A 21,733-nucleotide genomic window follows, 5' to 3' on the forward strand; every position below is an offset into this window, starting at 1 on the left:
TATTAAAGTAAAACTAGTGTTTGTTTGTAAACCTGTAAGTACCACAAGAGAAGTTTGGATCGTATTGGCTTATCTACTGGTCTTGCGGCCATCGGCTAGAAGGGACCCCAGACTGAAACAACAAAACAAGAAAAAGAACTGCTTTCGGCAAAACGAGTACTCAGCGCTTGCTAGCCACGCGAGCTGCTAGCGGCAGCGATCGTTGAGTCGCTGAGGCCGCTGAAATTGTTGGTGAGGTGAGTAAAATAATTCCTGTTTCTTGAGTCTTCTCGTTGCCTAAGCTCTTGTTGGCTTTTACCGGCCGATATGACGCATAGTATTTAACACAACTGTTGCTTGCTGTTGCTGTCGTCTACGGACGAACGCCGCCAAAAAAGCAGCAAAAAAGTTTGCTCAGGCATTACCTCTTCATTTACCGATCTAACTAGGCGTTGTTCATTGGCGTATGTTTCGTTCGGGGCGTTATCAGCTCCCGGAGAGTGCAGCAGTTCGCTGACAAATGCTGTGCGGATGTAAAAACAACGAAAGCGAGCAACAGGTATTCTACCTGCTACCGCTGAGTGCCCGTGTCTGGTGCGGGCATATTTTTCGCCGTCGCTGAATTTGTGGCTTCCCGGCGAAGGAAAATGCTGGCTAGTGTTCAGCACGGTACGTGCTGGGCTCCGGAATGAAGTCTAGTCAGATCGTAACGCGAACCGCTCGGGGGCTCGCGTTGCATAATTGTCTAGCGGGGCTAACGCGCTACAGGTGGAAGGGGAAGTTGGGGCGGTGGGAGGGTGGATTGACGAAGCGCTGTCTGCTCGTGCTAACGCTCTCTCGTGCAACGCGATATCGGTGTTTGCTGTTCCGTTGTCTCGCGCGCGTTTCACTCGCACAATCATCGCCTGGCAAGCACGTCTACTGCGTGCACGGTCACTGCGGAACTGCGATCCCCCGAGCCGTCTTGGCGTTCACCCTGCTTCAGAGGCGGATTCCGGATTTCTCTTCTTTGCTTTTATTCTCGGATGTAGCGTCACGCATGGAAGGCGCTGCACGCACATACGTTCTGCCGCAAACGGCGGCAGCCGCCGTGCCCAGCGCGAACAATGCCGTCGTTCCATGGCTGAGTGATGGACAATCTTATCGACTGCCGCTCTTCGCTGAACCCTGTTTTACGGTCGGCGCGGCCAGCGCTCCCCCTTTTCTTTTCTTTTTCACTTAATAACGTGTCCACTCCCTTCTTAGCGATCGAGATCCGGGCAGCCCGCCAGCCGCCGCCGAATCACTTCCGACTCGCGAGCGATTAGCATTATTGGAAATCGGGATCAAGGTTGCGCGCTCGCGCGCGCCCAGCTGTTGGAGAGAAAACTTTGCTGCCGTTCGCTCGCGCTCGGTACGAACTTTGCAGCCTTTCGCGCGGCACCCAGGGTCGGTCGCAGAGTTGCATAACGCGGGGACGTTTGTCCCTGCACGGGGCAATTAAAATTCTTTGCGAGTTGGTGACGCCTCCTTTGCGCGTCGTGTTCCGGAGCGTTCGTGGACACTGACAAGCGCCCATGTTCTGCTTTAAACAGTTAATCTCGGATAGCCAGCAGCGCTGTGCGTGCTTTTTTCACCTTCAATAAAGATTTTTTTTTTTTTGATATGCAAGGGCCAGTGACGTTTATTGCCTCCCATACTTTGCATATGTAAAATTTATCGCTGAGCCACCATTGTCTTTTGGCATAACTTTTTGTTCCTTTTATCTGTACATTTGGTGTGCGCCAAGGCAAAGATAAGGGCTTTGTCAGCTACACATGTAACGCCTCTGCATACTGAAAGCAGTTGTAGATTGGCAGTGCAATTGCACAGAGTGCAGTAAAACTTGGTATGTATGCTTGTGAGCAACAGTTTTTGTGTGCTTGCCGCATGCCCAAAGTGCATCTTTTTCTTGCGATGCATAGGCCCGTCAAGTGTCCACCAGTCATGTAATCAACACTATCTTGCTCTATACACTTGGTGTCTGCAATTTGCAGTGTGCAGATTATTCTATTTGCCAGATTTGTTCAGTTCAGGTTTTTTACGTAATGAGCCATTAAACCGTGCTTTGGAGTTCTTACACTTGCAGTGAAGAGGGCATGATTGACTTTCTTATGCCCCAAGATGGGGACAGGAAGCGTTTTTGGCTACATTGCACATTTTGCTGTTGTTTCTGCAGTGCAGTGCTTTTCTGTCCTGAGATTTGCTGTATTTATTTGTTTAGGAAGCAGGCATAGTACATTCTGTTCTGCATTGCTTTCATGGCATTTAAAAAATATTTTTGCTATGATTTCTTAGTATATTTTGGTGCAAACCATGAAATTAGAATGTGCATATGATTTGTGCAACAGAATCGGTGTTTGATATTTTTATCTCTGCTTGAGTGCAGAAGCTCCATATTGTATGTGCTCCATTACTTGCTTATCAATAAGCTTCAGCTGCGTCGGTCAAAACACTGCTTATGCCGCTGCAAGTGAATCTTCCATAGGGCTAGAAACTCTAGCTTGCATATGCATCAGGCATTACTTATTTAAATGTATAAAGTTCATATTCCTTTACTTAATGTTGTGTAGAATTCTGTAAAGGTTTCCCTTTTTCAAGATACCTGGCAAAAAATTTTTTTTTTCAGGCCAGAATTAAATGCTATAAAAATTTCACCTTAGTCCGTGAGTCTCTGTGTTCTATTTCATTTTTCTACATTGAAAATACATGCACTGAAACTCGTGCAGCAAAGAGCACCTACTGAAAGAGTGGTTTTGTATCAAGTCAATAGTGAGAAGTGACAGAAGCAGTTGTGGTAGACTATAACATTTGCCTGTAGTTGCCACGTTGTGGTGCTATGGTTATATTGTCGGGTCACTGTGTTTGCTTGCGAGCCTGTAAATGGCTCCATAAACCACACATGATGTACAGGAGACACTATGCTTTAGCGGGGCCCTTAACATTTCATATCAGCGGTCTCCGCTATATTTGTTCTCTCTTCTTTCACCCTTGCCACCCTTTGTGACATTAGTCTGGCGTTCATAGTGTTATGAAAATAAAATGCCATCAGTGAGTGGCTTCCTTTCGTAATAGGAGGGGCATGACTGGAGCTCAAAAAGGAAGGAAAGCCTTATTGAAAGTGGCATCATATGATAAGCTGAGCAATGGGAACATTGCATGGGCTACACAGGATGGGCTCCTGTAGATATCAGCCTGTTCACAGTGCTGAGGGTGAAAGGAAAAAGATAGCAGCTTCGACAAGTGGTTAGGGCTGCTTCACGTAAAGACTGAAGCGACCTTTTTATGCTGGGGTTAGTGTTCTGAAAGCACTTGTGTGATTCCTCGAAGAGACTGTTTCCTTCAGTTGTCAGTGGCAAGTAAGTTTTCCCAGAGAGGTAGTTGCACTGTCAGGACTGCAGTATACAGTTCAGGGATGGGACTTATTCATTTCTGAGCTTTACGGGAATCAGTGTGAGAGTGTGCTTATTTTATGACCCTTGCAGCTTTAGTATTGTTGGCTCTCTTTAGTGTCAGAACTACTTGAATGAAAGAAAATGCACTGAAATTTATGCTTCACTACAGAAGGCATCATTTATAATTTCTTCCTGGCTTTGAGAGGAGCTGATATCTTGTTCATAACTATTCGATATATTTGACAGGGCTTGGAGCAAATGAAAGTGTCTTTTTTACTCAAATAACCGAATTACAAGTACCTAAATAGTATTTGTGTGGTTAATAAATAATAATACATGTTTCACAGTCACTTTCTGTGCATTAGAGCACCACAATATTTTGTTCTTCCGTCATTACACGTATTAGTTAGAGAGCAGGTTAAAGAAAAAGAATAAGCTGTATTACAAGTTTAAGAACTTTTGATATATATCTTTGGTCATCTTGTTTACTTCAGTGTCTAGCTGATGACTCATGTGTGTTCTTTGGTTAAAAAGTGAGTTGATCATGAACAAAAACGCTTCAGGCCTTCCTCTTTTTAGTAAATTTATTCATTCTGTAGATAAAAATTATTTTGACTTGCAAGTGACAATTCCTGCCCTCAGTGTGTTAGTTTCATCTGCATGTTGTAAGCCTGTTTTTCTTCTTTCCGTGTCTTTTTCTTGTAAAGCTTGATTCGGTTTGGAAGTGAGGGCACCTAAAAATGAAGTGCTCTTTGGTGATTGCGTTGTGTAAGTGATTGTCATGTACAAGCTCCTGTACTGAGCCTGCACACACGTGATGTTCCTTTGCTTGAGTGCGGTTAATGCTGCTGTGTTACCAAGCTGACAAACTTATTGTTATTGTGGTTAAAATCCAATAGTGGTTGCAATTTAGAATGGAAACTGCCATGGATACCATGAACATGCTGATGAAAACAAGACATGAAAAAGGCAACAGATGCATGCAAAACACATTTTTCGAGCTTATTTATTTGTGAAGAGGTGATAAATATATAGACACAAACACACAGTGTGTCAAACATTGGCTGCGTGCGCCAGCTTGCTTAAAAATTTTTGCACTTTTGGCAAGTTTCACTACACAGTCATCTGCTGCTGTAACCATCACCCTTGCCTTAACAGTTGTGTTCTGCAAGCCTTTGTTTTGTTTCCTTCTTGTCTATATATTCATACAGGGAAGGGTGCTTTTTATTCTGGTATATATGATTTCGCTGTACATTGACCTGTATTGCTTGGCATGCCAATTTCAGGCACCGCAAACATGTTGGCCATGGATGCCAGCCAGGTGTGGGCCCCCGACGAACACGAGGGCTTCAAGCTGGGAAGGATTGTCGACATCGGTGGCGAAACTGTTACTGTCCTTCTCAATGGTGGCACTCAGGTTAGTGTTGAAATTGTCTCTTCAAATTTTGGAATGTCATGTCTGAGAAGGAAAGAGGTAGAGGCCTCAGTTTTGTTCAGGAAAGATTTGGCTTAATTCATGTCAGTTTGACCTTGTCTGTTGCTTTTTTTATGTGGCAAATTCAGAAGACAGAAGCTCCCATATGGGGTTTGACCAAACTCAGGTGGTGCGCACAGTATGTGATGATCAGTTCCAGTAAATGTTCCAGTAAAGTTAGAGCATAGACACCTCATTTCAGTTGCACGTTTTCTTCTCTATAATGATGCATAAGACATTATTATACTTGGATTACTGCATTGTATTTGCATACGACTGCTATATAATTTATAATTGAATTTCTTCTCACATGCTGTTTCAGTTTTTGTTGGAACAACTGCATGATGACTTTGAAGTCAAAGGTGGGTTTAGGTTACGTGAGGCATGAAAGAAACTGAAATATAATCATTGATACCTTGGTTATTGTCATTTTGGCTCTTGAAGCAGGCTAGCTTAAGTGTTGTAGTGGATTAACACAATGTATCAGTGATTATGTTGCAGTTTTTTTTACATGCCTAATGTGGCCTAAACCCATCTTTGACAACACAGCCATCGTTCAGTTGTTGAAACTGAAGCAACATCGGGCAAGAAATTCAATATTAAACTGTTTAGCTGTCGTAAAAGAATACCACAGGGTGATCCATGTATACTAATGTCTAACGTATTACAGAAAAGAAAACGCAGAAGTGAAATAACTTCAACGGAGTACAGACATAAAATTTCAAACACGAACAAACAATGTCATTTTTTTTTCATAGGCTTAAGGAGATGCCTTCTAGCAAGTTTCAGTCGCAGGCATTGAGTGGAACATAATTTAATGTGATTTTGAATGTTGCCTGAGGAGCCGCTCGGCATTTCTGCCTCATTGAGTGACGTCAAGGCGCACTTGCCCCAATTGTCATGACGTCGCCAAACCCAGTGGTTGTTCACAGGAACACCCCGCGCTTGCCGGTGTCTCCGATGTACAATCAGAATGTGATAGTCCAGGTTGGTCAGTTGACCATGATGTCAAGGTGCACATCAGCGCTGGCGCCGACCGAGATCGAAACTACCCATACAAAATCGTTTGTAATTAATCATTAACGCTGCGCACTAGTGTTTTGACCTCATTTTCATGATTGTTTGCCCATAGACCTCTTTCAAGGCAAAGAAACAGACCCCCAAAACTTTGTGTCTACACTGCAATAAGCTTGCAACTCAGCAAAATTTTCCCATGAAAGTGCAAACTGAGTCCAGCTTCTGTAAATATTCTTTTTTTTACCTGTCCCTTGAGGAACTGAGAACATTCGGGCTTAGTGTTAAGAATGGTCAAGACCACAGGTTGTTTCTGAAAACGGAGCGAAGTGCCATTTTTGTAAACGAACTAGGGCATTCCCACCCACCGACTTGCTGTCTTAGGTGGTGCTGTTACCTTCAATGTTCACACTATCTACTGTGGTGGCAAATTGTCATTCAGTAGTTTGGCATTGCAACATTCCTGTGACTGACTAACTAATGCTTGCCCCATTCAAGCAGAGGTTACTACTGCCTTGTGTGGTGTTTAATGGCTCCTCTTGTTTTCAAAGTAGTTGTGGGGAAAAGAAAAACTTTGTTCTTGGCGATTTTGCATCTTGCCAAACATATATATACGTATGCCTAACTGCAAAGCTGATTGGTCATCCTGATGCATTGTTTATCTGGCCTGTATTCTGTGTCCCGTGACTTCCACACGTAATGATTTTTCACATAATATGAATGAGCTTAAGCATGAATTTTACTTACGTTTGCCATCTCGCCATTTGCAGCTTATTACGGCACCATATAGAAGCGTCCACGCTGCTGAAGATGACCCAAACAAGGATGTTGATGACAACTGTATGTGGGCTGCCATGTTTATTTCTTTACTGTATTTTTTATTGTGTCCTGAAATGTGAATCTAGAAAATTCTCGGTGGCTGCCTCCTATTCTTTTATCTCTGAGAAGTAATCCATATTTGTGCCTGTGAAAGCACTCATGTTGCTGAGGCCAGTCATCATTATGGAAAGAAAGCTACAAATTTGATAACATCACAGTATTAACAAGACTTTGGTTTTGCTTTTTCATAAGCTTAGAAGGCTATGTGTGGGAAATGTGCTCGTGAGGTGCTAGAACTTGCGACAGTACCTGACTTTTTGACTTAAACTATACTGACTAGAAGGAGACAGTATAGGTGCTATCCTATTGAGATACACATTACATTACACTGAATGCAGTATGAAAAGGATCTTTTCCACTCGATTAAGTTGCCTATGTTGCCATTTTATGGTTCAAGTGGTGGCCTGCGTGCTCTTTTAATGCCAGCTGATAGTCTGGGGCTTTCGTGAGTGCTTTATTTTGCATGTTGACTACCATACGTTCTGCTTGCAGATTGATGAAAATGTTCTTTTTTTTAAACAAGGTGCCCTGATCTACCTGAATGAGGCCACCCTCTTCAACAACATTAAAGTTCGTTACAACAAGGATAAGATATATGTAAGTCTGTATATCTTCTTGCCACCAAAGTGGCTTCTGCTCACCGGACTGTTAGTTCCATGCATTTACACTACACTACAGTAAATGCAGAGCAGATATAAAAAGATTTTGGTGAAAAGCCTGGCCAACAGGAATGACTTGATAGCTAATGGTGGGCTTATGACTGTGCTGAGCTTGCTTTTGCTGCTTCTTGCTGCTGTGCTGTTTTGATTGCATTAGACTGGCGTAACTTCTTTTAATTCACGTGGTTTCTTTAAAGCATGTGGAGTACTGCATTTATCCAAAGGTTTCTCACAGAAAGTGACGGTAGTCACATTGCTGAAAGCGTCACTGACCTTGGAATTTGCAGCGGCTGGACTTTTCCTGACATTTTTTTCCCCCAGTGGTGCTTGTAGTTCTTATTGTTAGCACCTGCCTATTTGGTTTGCAAGTGCTGCTGTTGCTGAAAGGTTGTGGAAAATTTGAAGTGCCTAATTTCTGAGGACACAGCGTGTCATGTTTCACCTAATGCATACATTGGGATGAAACTTCTCACATGTCTCATTTTTGTGCAGACATATGTGGCCAACATCCTGATCGCTGTGAACCCATACTTCGAGATGCCCCGCTTGTACTCATCGGAGACTATCAAGAAGTACCAGGGAAAGTCTTTGGGTGTGCTGCCCCCTCACGTGTTTGCTATCGGTAAGTCACATGAATTACTCTTGGATTCCACCCGCGTTTCCTTCAATTCGCTTCTATTTTACCATGTTTTACCCCCAGGAAATTAGTTTCATCTTACTGCTGTGCTACTTGCTTGCTGAGCCAGGCTTCCTTGGAAAGGTTTTCAGTTTCTGCTCACAAAATGTGCTGTTGGAGATTTTCTGGCTAGGTGTCTGAGTGGAGGATGTGGTGGTATTTGTCTCTTCATGATCGCACTGAACATGCCGTTGCATTGCTATGTGCAGCGGACAAGGCCTTCCGAGACATGAAGGTGCTCAAGCAAAGCCAGTCCATTATAGTAAGTGGAGAGTCCGGAGCTGGGAAGACTGAGTCGACCAAGTACATCCTGCGCTACCTGTGCGAGTCTTGGGGAAGCCATGCTGGCCCAATTGAGCAGCGAATCCTTGAAGGTGAGCTGATCACGTGGGCCTTTGGGCAAGGTTTTTTGATTGTGCGTTGTACTTAGCTAGCATCTCAGTGGTAAACATTAATGCAAAAGTGCTGGCATTTATAACCATGTTGATTTGTGGTACCTTATCATTCTGCTATGCTTCCATGCTGTATATTCTTATGCCTTTTTTTTTATTGGGTTACACATTTATTGGTTTGCACCTAATGCTTGTCCATACCTAGTACTTGTACTTATTGGTGATTTTCGCAAGGCCAATGCCACGCTGCGGCGTTGGCGTGAACTAGTGTAAGAAGGATTAGCGCACGGGGAATAGCATTGTTTGCTCTGTTGCGAGTGCTTCGTTGGCATATGTGAGTGTTGCTATTATTGCTATTACACGAGCATTTGCCTGCTGATGACATAGAAACACAAATAAGTTTCACTGCGTTATATTTTTAGTAATACAGAGAGATTATAGGAGCAGGATGGATTCCCTGGTGTAGTGGAAGGAACGCTTGCTTGACAGTGACAGGGCAGTTGTTACCAAGCACTGAGCCTGTATTTCTAAAAGCATTTTTCTGGACTAGAAGCGCCTTTGTGAATGTGAGGCACTATTTGTTAACAAACATTGCTGAGCGCACGCGACTAACAGGCACATTTTCAGCATGAAGAGTGTTGTGCTTGACTGCCTCCATAGTGACTGGTTTTAGTCTATTAAGGCATGTGTGTGTCATGATGTGGCGCATTGCTATCCATGGAAAGGAGAGTACAGTGATACGACAATCTCTTTCGAATTTGATTTCATTTTGCCTGCTCTTGCTCTTCGTTATTGGCCCATGCCCTCGGTGTCACTGAAATCAATCAGGTGGGTGGAAGAGAAGAATCGAATAGAATGCAAAGAAAAGCATTGTTTCATAGTGGACTATCACTGCATGCCTTCCATCCACTGTTTGCGAACAAACTGAGCACAAGCGCAGTTAATTGCTCTGAGAGAAGGCATCCTCATTGCTCTCTCACTTTCTACCTGAGTGAACAATTATAAATCTGTATTCTTGTTTAACTTAGCACACGGTTAATAAAATTTCCGGAACAAGAAAAGCGCACACTTAGCAGTTAAATCTCTGGCAACAGCGGTGACTGGAAAGTTTTTCTAGCTTCGTTCTGTGCAACAGCATGAGAATCGCTGGCTCTTGCTTACCTGTTGAGCTAAATGCAGAAAACTCTGCGTCTAGTTTAGTCATTTGTCCTTCATTGTAGATGTCATCAATTTTAGATTATCTCCAAAATGCATGCATTGACGTCTACCTTTCCGTTTTCATGCTGGAAACTCCAGAAGGCGATTTTTTGTCTTTTGTTTATTGTTTTACACCCTCGGAGTAAGAAAGACTACCTCACACCATATTGCCACCATCGAGAAACAAGCTTGAGTTTACTGCGAAATTTTCTGACATGTGCGATTCTGCCTAGGCTGCCCAAAGGAAGACACCTCCGTAATGCCACCATACTGGTTTACTTGAAGCGCCCTCTCTTGGTCGTGAAGATCACTAGTAATTGTGAAATAACAGCCTGGTTTTCCATAGTTACCTCATTTGTGTTGGAACTGAGCCAGTGCAGTGAGCAGGCAGCAGCATTGTAAATGCACTGCTGCATTCCAATGTTAGCTAGAGGATAACTACGTACAAGTTATTATTTTATTGGCAGCGGGAACATCCAGGTCACATGACTGGGCACTGTATGATTCTAAAATGAATTAATTTGAATGCGATCTAATAAATGCTAATCTAGTACGTCTATGCTGCCCTTTCACCTTCTCCTCTATAACTTTTTCTCTGCCCCTTTTATTGTGGCGCACAATGCCATATCTCTCAGTTGTTGATGGTGACCTGTCTAGCTTAAAGAACTGTCGATAGCTCTTTGACCCCATAACTGAGCCCAGGTCTAGGTGCTAAAAGGGTGCCGCTTGCTTTATGGTCTAGGCAGGCTGAGCTTCAAGGAAAAGGGGAAAGGGCTGAAGATTGAAACTGAACAAGTCAGTACTTATGCGTGCCGGCCACATTTTGCTGGGATGAAGAAATTTTACTAAATGTACACGCGGTGCTCACTGACGGCTTTTGCGGTCTGTTCCAGCCAACCCTGTGTTGGAGGCATTCGGTAACGCCAAGACCATGCGAAACAATAACAGCAGTCGTTTCGGCAAGTTCATTGAGATCCATTTCAACAACAAGGTATGTGCTGCTTGCACTGTTTCCATGCTTGCACTTGTTGTCTTTTTAAGGTGGTAAGGAAAAAATATTGCAAGGTCGATACTGTTAGCTGTTTTTCTGCTGATAACATTGTTGTTCTGTGTCCGCAAAATACTGTTGTACCCCTGTCACGCAGGAAGTTTCAATTACCGTTGAGTAAATGGACATAGAACTCAATGGGGATTGACCGGTGCCATACAGCAGTTTTTGATGGTCATTGAACCCAGAGTTCATTGACTCAATGGAGGTTCACGAATGGCCATTGGAATTTAAAGAGCCATTGAGAACAGCCTCGTACTCACCATACAACTGTTTAACTAGTTCACAAGCTATCTTTTGTTCTGTTATAAAAATGACAGCTCCACAGATTGTCCAATCGTCAAATTTAAACAAGCAGGTGCTGTTCTTTGTTGTAAGGTGTGCTGCTGCATTTTGCTCGTTTTTAACCTCTTAGTGCACTTTTGCTTTACTTTGTGTTTTTACTCAGTAATGTTACCCCTAGTGCCGTCTTTCAAATCGCATGCTCACTGCTCAGTGATCATTGGAATTTGCCATGTGGCAGCGGTGCATCTGGATGGCTCTCAAAAACTTCAATGGGCATTGACTCAATGAGCATTGAGACTGCCTTTGTGAAAGGGTATTATACCATTAAATTATTTTTTCGGAAATCTATATTGATGGTTCAAGTGATATGGTATGACCTGAAAAATTATGGAGTGATCATTCCTTCACGTTTGATTCTATGACACATTTACAACCATCCTCCAGTTTCAAGTTTGGTTTGAAGTGACAGTGTGGTGCCATCTATTGGGGATGTTTGCTACTAAACTACAGGAATACTTTTGTGTTGCTTGCTGGAATCCTGTTGGACAATAAGTGAGCACAACATAAGGTGACAAGTGCACTGCTGTGTTTAGCCTCTAACTGTGGCTTGCACTGCCCTGCAGCTGTGCACATTTTTGCATTGGCACAAGTAGCTAGAATGTTGCTGAATGGATAGTAACACAAAAACAGCGTAAATTGTAGAACGAAAAATATAAGCGGAAAACACGAGCGCTTACTTACGACTGAGCCTGGGTAAAGCTGGTGTTAATATACTGTCTGTATAACTTGCAAAGCAGGAGCTGGCATACCTGGAAGGTCAGTGTGAGGATTCCACCCCATGTTGTGGTTGGTTAGTTGGTCGGTTGTTTGGTGCCTGTCATTCTTTGTTTTTCATCATAATAAAGACCCTTCAAATAAGGACTCAGCCATAAGTCACCGCGTCTGTTTGTCGCTTCCATTTTTTTAGTCTCGTTTTCTGTACTGGTTTTCTGTTGCTATTAATAACTGACTAGCTCAAACCACTGCATTTGCTAAATGTGCTGCTGACTCTGGCATTGGCACAGTTTTCCTTTTTCCTTCATGTATGCTAGCTGCTAGCAATGCTATGGCAACATATTGTGCATGGCATGCTGTGAGGTAACTGTCGTTCACCATTTACTGCTTGGAATGAAGGTATACATTACAGTGATTCGTTGTTATTTCAAACTTCAATTCGAACAGCCAGTTTGTTCATACTATAATGATTTGGTCCTGTCAACATCAAAAGGCTCCTGTTCATTCTAACCCCGCGTGACTTGAATCAAATTTTGCTGCCCTTAGGGTTCACTGTACTGTCAAAAGAGTGGAGTGTTTTATCCTATGTGCAGTTTGCAAGGTGCCTAGTGAGTGTTCTGTTGCAGTGCAGTGTGGTTGGAGGCTTTATATCGCACTACCTGCTGGAGAAGTCCCGCATCTGCGGTCAGAGCAAGGGTGAGCGCAACTACCACATCTTCTACCAGCTGTGCGCTGGTGCACCGAATGAGCTGCGGCAGCAGCTCAGGATCACCAGTCCAGATGACTTCCATGTGAGTGGCACCTGTTCAAACTGGTCAGTTTGAATGATGGCTTCTGTACTTCTGCTTCGTATTCGGTTTTTTTCATAGCTATATGAAGGAGTATTTTTAAACCTCCCGCAAAAACCTGTCAACATGGAGTGGTCACAGCGAGCATGGCATCCAAGGTGGCGTCCTTGTCTCTCGCAATCCCTGCTTAGCTACAGTGATATTCTCGCAATTTTGCAGCATCACCACTTGACTTTATAGATGCAATCAACAGCTTTGTAGGAAAAATTGATGTCCATTCGTCTGATTTTAGTTTGGCCAGAAATGACTGCGTTGCCCAGCCCAGACTGTCGACAGGTGCCCATCTGTAACTAGTTTTTGCTGTTACTCGGGAGATTTGCTGCTTTCCGAGCCTGTCTGAAAGTACCATGCATGCTCTGAATGATTTATTGCTGCCAACAGTGTAGTGGATAGAGTTTTCTTCAAGACTGCCTGGGGTTGAGCTTGGCACTGCACTGCTAAGTTTGTGCGAGTAATTAATTTTTTTTATCTTAATAAAAATTGTTTTCTCTCTTTTATGCACATTTGACCGTGGGGGCAAGGACAGTAACTCCTGATGACCTTGCTCATTTTGTTTGTGAACACTCGCGAATAAAAAAAAAATTATCTATTGAGCATTAAGTGTCAGTTCTTGTGTAATTTTAGAAACTTCTAGAAAATGCATTCGGTTGCACCAAAAGCTAGTATATGAGTGATTGTTGCTTTCCTCACAGGCATTTAAAGTTTCTGTGAAGCAATTTCAGCAAAGTTGATGCTCCCTGCATGCGTTTATTTTAAGGTGAAGATATAAAATTTCATCTCGCAAATTGGATGAGAGGGCTGTCAGATATGTTGAGAATAGTATGAAAAGGGCCTCAGTCTTACCACAACTGGACTGCCAACCTAGTTTCCTTGGCAGTAGCTCCCGTCCTGAGTGAAGAAGTTGCTGCGCCTTTCGTTTCCTCATAACCGATTACTATTAACAAATATTATGGCTTTCTTGTGCACTCTGAAGCCCATTTTAGGCAAAAGAGGACAGTTTTATAGTGCTATTTTAATGCTTTAGGCTAGAACTAGGTAAACAATCATTGCCCAGCTGGTGAATATTTTGACATGAAAAATTTATGCTTGCACGTGACATGGATTGCTGCATCATGTCAACAGATATTTAAGTGTAGGATATGTGCATGATAAAAATATATTGTTTCAACTGAGCCAAAGCTGTCATATGAATTGGACCAGTGGTACAAGATGAGTTGCATTTCGTGGCCATTTGAGGGATTCCAGTGTGCGAAATGCTTTGCCTTGACATTGCAAGGGATCTGCGCGTGTATCTCATTCATCGTCACTCTTTCTGTTTCAGTACCTGCGCCATGGCTGCACTCAGTATTTCTGCTCTGCTGAGTCCGAGAAGCTGCTAAAGAACAACTCTCGGTCCAAAGAGCACCAAAGCAAAGGACCACTCCGTGACCCAGTCATTGATGATGCCAAGGACTTCTCAAACCTTGATCGAGCCCTGCAGTTGATGGGTGCGCTCACATTGCACGTCTTTTTTTTTCTGTGTGCATCTTTGTGTGCCTTCCACTTTATGTGGCCTGCATGCAGATGTGAAACCGTGGTCTCACATTCTCAATGGCAAAAGGCAATGAATGGCAAGCTGGGGTTCATAAAAAAAATATCTTATTCCGTGAATAGCCACAATGTTCTGTTTAAACGGCAAGGTGCAGTGGTTATTGGCTTGCTCGCAGCCACTGAGAAGCAAGGCTAGTCATGCATGTTTCAACCATGATCGCAACAGAAGGGTTGCTTTTGCCAGCACATTTCAGGAAGAAATAATTAATTATTATGTAATATTTAATTATCATGCAAAGGATGACTTTTTACTTTGTTATTAGTAAAGAAAATGGGTTGTATTTGAGCAAATATCGTAATGTAGTGCCAACGGCGCGGTTTCTCAAAGGTTATGTGTTGTATTTGAGCAAATATTGTAATGTAGTGCCAGTGGCGATGTTTCTCAAAGGTAGTGCTTCTGAAAGATTCTTAACAGGAGTCTTGTAGCAACACCGTGGACAACTCGTGAGTGCTACCTAGTTCTCATTTGAAACTTGCCCAGCTGTGTAGTCTGAATAAATTAGATCTTGTTGCATGACTTATAGCATTGAGAGAAAACATTGTAATAGTACTAATATGGCTGGTTTGAACTTGCACAAGGAAGATAACACAGCTTTCTTTTAGCCTCCTTAAGAATCTGTGCTAGTGGGCAAGCAGCGATGTTCAACATCATATTCGAATGCACAGTGAGTGAGGTGAGGTGAAATGCCAGATCTGGTGCAAGCACCGATTCCTGTTGGCTGTTACCGTCTGGTTTGCTGGCATGCTTCAGTAAGGGTGCGCTACAAATTTCACACTCACTGGTTTCCCAATTGGACAGAACAGGCAGTTCTCGACTCTGGGCAGCCACCAGCAGTCATCTTACAAGGCTCCTGTTGTCCCTAGCTGTGTAAAACTCAGTCTTGCTGTCTGTGTGTGTGGTGTACAGGCCTGACAGACGAGGAGCGGCTCAACATCTACGTGGCGGTGGCCACCGTGCTGCACCTGGGCAACGTGACCTTTGAGGAGAGCCCAGACGACAGCCGTGGGGGCAGTCGTGTGACACCCGACTCTGAGCAGTCACTGAGGGTTGCTGCTGCGCTGATGGGCGTCGATCCAGACGAGCTGCGCCAGAGTTTGCTGAGTCGTGTGATGCAGACCAGTAAGGGGGGCCTCAAGGGCACCATCTACATGTAAGCAGTGACTTCTTGTGCTGAACATGTGTTGTACACGTGTACTCGGGCTTTATCAGTGCTGGGCAAGGCATTACGGTCTGGGATCTCTTTGGATGGATGGAAATGGCGGCAGGAAGATGTGAAGGAATGCTAGGTTGATCACTGTTGTGAGTGTTGTGTTATCACTTGCCTGACCCTTTTTTTTTTGACATTCTTGCACATAAAAGATGGATCTCTTTTTTGGTATTAATAAGATTGCATGCCTTTAATGTGGCTGCACTCTACACAACATTCACATAGGCCTGCTTGTACCTCCCTTTACTGGCCAGTGTTGGTTTATGCAACGAAGAATGATTTCACTGCAATGGAAGCACTTGTGTGAGAGCTGGAGTTTACTGGAACAAGCTGCTGCAAGAACAGAAGTGTGGACAAAGGAACACCACATAATGACAAGGACTCATGCAGTGTGTTCTTCTTTCGTCCATGTTTCTGTTCGCACTGTTTGCAGCTTCCAGACTAATTGACAAGAAATATGCACAGAATTGTTTGCATGTCAGGTTGCTGTTTTCTTGATTCCTCAGTGCAAGCTGGAGGTAAGTTCAGCAGGGCTGCATGGTTTAGTTTGTACCAGACATTGTAATGTGTTCTACTTGCAGTGTGCATGATGCAGTGTGCAGATTCATTGTCACGCTTGTCGAGTGAGTGCTGCGATGATAACCGATGCAAGTTTCACTTGTTGCATGTCCGTTGGTGTGATCCCTCCCCCCCTCCTTGCCCCAGGGTGCCACTGAAGGCCTACGAGGCGAACAATGCACGTGATGCCTTGGCCAAGGCTGTCTACTCTAGGCTGTTTGACTTCATTGTGCAGCGCATTAACCAGAGCATTCCGTTCAGTTCATCGTCCCACTACATTGGTGTGCTTGACATTGCTGGATTTGGTAGGCATTACCCTTTTTTTTTTCTTCGGTTCTTGCTTTCTCTTTTTTACTTTCATGCATTGCATTTTGTGTAGCTTAGTCTTGATGACATGCGATGAATAATGCTTGCAAGCATTTGCCCGTTTGCCTGCATTGTGTGGTCAGTGATCTGTTGCAGGTTGAAATGAAACATACAGTGTGTGCTGTGTGGTGATTGCATGTTACTCAGTGTTACAATAGTGGATTGTGAAAAAATGGTGTGAATTTTTTTTTATTTTCTGGGGCCATTGTGGTGGGCATCTGAAGTGAACACCCCCCTGTGCTGCACATGATATAGACTCACACTGATTAATGTCTGTGTTTAGTTCTATATATTGACTTTTTAATTATTCGGATACAGCAGAATATCCAGGATACAGATCTCTTAGGGTCGTAAAAATATTCATATCATCAAAAAATTAAAGTACTGTCAAATCTCGGTATTACGAATTATTGGCTATATCGAACTCTTCATAAATATTTTTGATAAACAGATGCAATTTCTACTTTATATATCAAACGCGATTGGCCATGAAATTGATATATCGAACTCCCCAGCGCTAAACTGTGCTCGTTCGGGTGGCAGGCTTCGCCGTACTGCCCAAGTGATGTGATGATGCGGCAAGCGTTCGTGCCAAGGTTTGCACTTTTTATCTCTCACTCGCCAACAGTGGCGTGTAAGGTTGCAGTCCGGCAGTCAGCACGCGTTTACGCCACTGGCAGCCGTCAACAGTGCCCTGGAAGCGCCAGTGCAGGTGATTGTGAGCTTGCAGTAACAATCCTGCGCTTGTGTCGGCTTTGGCGGAGGTGTTGAAAACGGCGATAGCTTTCGCTCTGACGGGCCGCTTTCCACGTGACACGGCTGTGATGCAGGGAAGCCACTGTAGCCGGCGCTTAACCTGCGTTTGTGGTCCTGTGCTGGGAAGCCAACCTAACTGGCGCTTTTTTTTTTTGTGCGGCCTTCGAAACGCCGCCAAAACCTCGGAAAACATCTCTCCATTTCTCTAGTAAGGATCGCCAGAATTGCTATTCCTCCGGTGGCTAAATTGCCTAGCTGTTGCATGCGTTTCTGACGTAATTTTATGTTACCAATTTCGGCTATAGCTACTTTACGATTTTTTACTTGTTCGCTATAACGAGTTTTCACTGTAAGCGTACACAAGCATGGGTAATGCATTATGCAAATTTCTTTGACTGACAGGAATCCTGGTAGCTGTCATATGGGCTGATATGAACTCAAACATTGTTAGTGGTTACAATATCAAATGCACAACCTTCGCACATGTCCACAGATATTATCACTCTGTGCTCGTAGATGTGTACTGCGTAATTCACAATTGCAGCGCTGGCGATATGTGTGTAATGCCCCATCGCTCTGTGTTTATGGTGTTGGCAGTGTGCAGGCAGTGTGCCTGTGGTCGCGCCTAGAGCTTTTAATGTCTTCATGCCTTCCCATTTACTGCACAGCTGTTTTATGGAGCCCTGTTTGTAGCCTGCCACACTGTCGCCGCCAAAATCCAAATTCTGTCGTGGTCTCCTCACCATCTTTCTGCAAGTGGTGATGGTTCCCGCGTTTGTGTCATCCATAGGGGGCTTTGGAGAGCATTCAGAACACCCGAAATTCTGTGCATTGTACACAATGTGCGTTGGTCAAGGCATTTTACAAATTTGTTTCAGCCATGATTGTATCATTTTGATTCTACTGAGTCATGCACATGCAGCCATTTATTGCATTTCTTACTTTACGTGTGGCATTCCTGTTAAAATTCTTCAAAGGCTTTGTTTTTGTCCCAGAATTTTACCTATGTAGAATTATAGCCATCATACCTGGAATATGTTTCTTTTGCAGAATATTTTCAGGTGAACAGCTTTGAGCAGTTCTGTATCAACTACTGCAATGAGAAACTGCAGCAGTTTTTTAACGAAAGGATTCTCAAAGAGGTGAGTGGTTTTCTTTCTTCTGATACTAGTAACCATTTTGTCATGAACTGGCGCTGTACGATAGATTATGCGGGGTGCACTGAACTAGAACGTTTGTAGGTGTTACATGCCTTAAGTTCTGCATCTCTGGTCTTGTACAGCTATGGGCTGCTCATGTTTCCTTAGCATTAACCCTTTGTCAGCAACTTCTTTGCTATGGCTGTCTTCAAGAAATGCTACCGCAAACATTGCTTTCAGGAAATGCTTTGTGTGTGCGCTTTCAGATGGCGCACACGGCACGGTAACGCTCCATGAAGGCTCAGGGAGCCCAAAACATGCCACGGACCTGTGTTAGGAGTTTCTTAATTTTTATTTCTTGCACCTTTTTTGACTTGATCCGGTTTTTCGTGCCGTTGATCTCCCGATGCAAAGGGATAGCCATCATCATCATCATTTAACCTCTTAACGGACAGTGATGAGCCTGGCTCGTTAGAAGCCGACACTCATTTTCTGGCACTCATCTTATGACGATTCCAGCTTGCCATGTTTTTTGTAGCACTCTGTGTCCAGTTTGCAGTGAGTAGGGCTCATCCATCAGCCATTTTGTTTAGCCAACAGGTGGTGGTATGGGCACTGAAAAACCTTTTTTGGTGCAAATTTCGTTTAAAAGATGTCTGTTATGGGGTCAGTGAAGTTGGCCGCATGGTCACAAGAATTCTCATAATTGAAATGGTTTGCACATGTATATATGTCGCACATCTTATCTATAGACACCATAGTAGGTTACAGAATTTACCAAAACTGGGTTGCCTGCTGACTGTGTGACTGCATTAGGAGCTCGTAACGCCTTTTGATGGTGCTTGACTGGTAGTATTGTCAGAGGACGTTTTGTTCTTGCTAGAAGCCATAGCAGAAATGAAAATTTTTTATTGCAGGAGCACAGTAATGCAAGTTCAAATTTTTTCGCGCTTACAGGATGCTCGCAATTCCTGTAACTATGCCTAGGTTGTCGGGCTATGTAAGTTTACTAATGTGATCGTTGAGGCTCATGGTTTTTAAACCATTCTCAAGATGAATGAAGGGGCAAGGATTCAAATCTTATTGAAGGAGTGTTGGGTGGTGTGCAACACATAGCAGCAATGTGGTTGTGTATCAAGAAGCATGAGCTTGCAAGAGAAACTGTATGTAAAGGTCATGCGCGCACAGAACGCTGGTAAATATTAATGAAAACATCTTTTTAACAGCTGTCACAGTAGCTCAGTGGTTATGGCACTTGGCTGCAGACCCGAAAGACGTGGGTGTGATCCCGGTCGCGGCGGTCGGATCACGATGGAGGTGAAATTCTAGATGCCCGCTTGCTGTGCGATTCCATTGCACGGTAGAGAACCCCAGGTGGTCGAAATTTCCGGAGCCCTTCACTATGGTGTCCCTTTTAGCCTGACTGGCTTTGGGGCGTTAAACCACCATAAACCGTCTCTTTTTAACTAAGCACTCAACTCCTGTTTTTAAAAAAAAATGAAGGTGCCTTGCATGTATTTTTCTTTGGTCATTTGGTTTCTGACTTTTGTTTCAGCCTCTTTTCAAGGTTTTTATTTTGTGCTTATTTTTCAAGCGTAGAGTTTCTTGTTGCTGTACATCTCATTCTGCCTGACGGTTGTGATGAAACATTTGAATTCTTCCTTTAGGTTTAGAGCAGACTGTCCTTATGTCAAGCTCTGTCAGTTCTAGGGACGAATATTCGAAATTTCGAATACGAATCGAACATGTTTGATATTTTGATGCGTATTCGTATTTGAGAAATCGATATTCGAGAATTTCCGAATATTCGAGAATTCCCGAATACTCGCCAGCGATTGTATACTGCGCGGACTTCCATAAATTCGACCGTGGCAAAACCACAATATCTGGGCAAATCAGCCGATGAGCGAGTTAAAAATTTCAGGAAAACAATACAGAGGTCTTATTCCCTTCCTTTTCTGTCATTTATCACACGGACCGATCGCATTCCTACGCCGCTAGACTTGACCTCGCGAGAAATTCCGCAAGTGGGCTTTCCCACATATCACATGAGCTGCGAACAAAATGGCCAACAGCCCACTTCGAACAATCGCAACACGAAATCGCGCTTTTCTTTAATCCTTCCTTAATGCATTACATATTTAATGCCCACATCCGAAGAACGCATCCTGTCGCCTTCATAACTCTCCTAACCTCTGCCATCTCGTTTTGTAAACTACGCTATGCGGGAAAGCTTAATTGCGGAATGTCGCGGGAGCCTCCTGAAGGGGCGTGTAGAGTTGTCACAATAGGGCAAGCGTTCCTGTAAAAATCTCGCCTATTACATAGTGCATTGTAACCCGCGCACCTCTTTAGTGGGCGTAACGGCAGGCGTGACAACAATCGGAAACCCCCTGTGGCTAGGTCAAAAAAATAGCCTGGCCGCGTAGTTTCGGTTTCTGAGCTGTGCCGCTGCTCCGCGGCAACTGCACCTTTTGGGCCGCGCATTTGCTAGTAGTCCAATCCCAGCTCCGCGCGGCTTTCGGATGCTGACTGGCGCGTCGCAGGTTATTTCTTTTTCCTTTTTAGAAACCGTCTCGTTGTTCCAACGCCAGTGTGTGTTCCCCAGCCCCTTGCTTCCATTTGTGTTGTTCTTCCAGCACTCCAAAACTGGCGGCTCGTCACAGCCTTACAGGTGTTGGCGTGATGGAGCCGCTTCATAAGGCCTTACTGCATTTTCGCATTTTCGCCAGGTTTTTTTTTTTTTTTTTCGGGTGGGGGGGTAATTTTATAAACTGAGGCCTTCGGATGAACCGGGCATTTCTTCTGGTCCCATGAACTCCGAATGAATGAGGTTTTACTAGTCATCGTGTAATTTTTTGTTGCCAGTCTTGTCACTTTATGAATTTTGTTTTGCATGGCCTCATTATAGTTTGGGTACTGTTATGCTGTCTAATCCAGTAGTATACATTTCTGTTCACATCATGTTTTTATACGGTACTGAGGCAGTCTAGTTTTGTTTATTTTAGCTGCAATCACCATACACTATTTTGAAAAAATAAGGGCAGCAGCATTTGTTTGTTTATCATTTTCTGAAATTTTTTTTTGTACTGAACTTATATTCGATTAGATATTCGAAGCCATTTTTTCTTCATATTCTTATTCGATTCGTATTCGAAAATTTCAATATTCGCACACCACTAGTTAGTTCATATGCCCAGTTTATAGCACACACTGACTCTTGGGTGCCATCAAAATCAAGTTATCAGCCGCCGCGGTGGCTGAGTGGTTATGGCGCTCGGCTGCAGACCCGAAAGACGCGGGTTCGATCTCGGCCGCGGCGGTCGAATTTCGATGGAGGCGAAATTCTAGAGGCCCGTGTACTGTGCGATGTCAGTGCACATTAAAGAACCCCAGGTGGTCAAAATTTTCAGAGCCCTTCACTACGGCGTCCCGCATAGCCCGAGCCACTTTGGGACGTTAAACCCCCATAAACCAA

The 21,733-nt window shown here is 43.7% G+C and overlaps 1 protein-coding gene across 3 annotated transcripts in view; it reads left to right on the forward strand.

Moving 5' to 3' along the window:
* Positions 1-112: 112 nt before the first annotated feature.
* Positions 113-21,733, forward strand: part of jar (Myosin heavy chain 95F jaguar) — a 36,141-nt gene continuing 14,520 nt past the window's right edge. For 2 of the 3 annotated variants that reach the window (XM_077631791.1, XM_077631793.1), the window contains exons 1-12: positions 113-236; positions 4,679-4,809; positions 6,651-6,720; positions 7,283-7,356; positions 7,911-8,040; positions 8,304-8,468; positions 10,577-10,674; positions 12,417-12,581; positions 13,960-14,125; positions 15,136-15,379; positions 16,142-16,299; positions 18,167-18,258. In XM_077631791.1, coding sequence (XP_077487917.1) covers positions 4,690-4,809; positions 6,651-6,720; positions 7,283-7,356; positions 7,911-8,040; positions 8,304-8,468; positions 10,577-10,674; positions 12,417-12,581; positions 13,960-14,125; positions 15,136-15,379; positions 16,142-16,299; positions 18,167-18,258 — 1,482 coding nt within the window. In that variant the 5' untranslated portion in view covers positions 113-236; positions 4,679-4,689. Of the gene's footprint in view, positions 237-1,777; positions 1,847-4,678; positions 4,810-6,650; positions 6,721-7,282; positions 7,357-7,910; positions 8,041-8,303; positions 8,469-10,576; positions 10,675-12,416; positions 12,582-13,959; positions 14,126-15,135; positions 15,380-16,141; positions 16,300-18,166; positions 18,259-21,733 lie in introns of those variants that run through there. The other variant, XM_077631792.1, reaches the window with a different exon arrangement.

Source organism: Amblyomma americanum, chromosome 7 (genome assembly GCF_052857255.1).
Source record: "Amblyomma americanum isolate KBUSLIRL-KWMA chromosome 7, ASM5285725v1, whole genome shotgun sequence".
Classification (NCBI taxonomy): domain Eukaryota; kingdom Metazoa; phylum Arthropoda; class Arachnida; order Ixodida; family Ixodidae; genus Amblyomma; species Amblyomma americanum.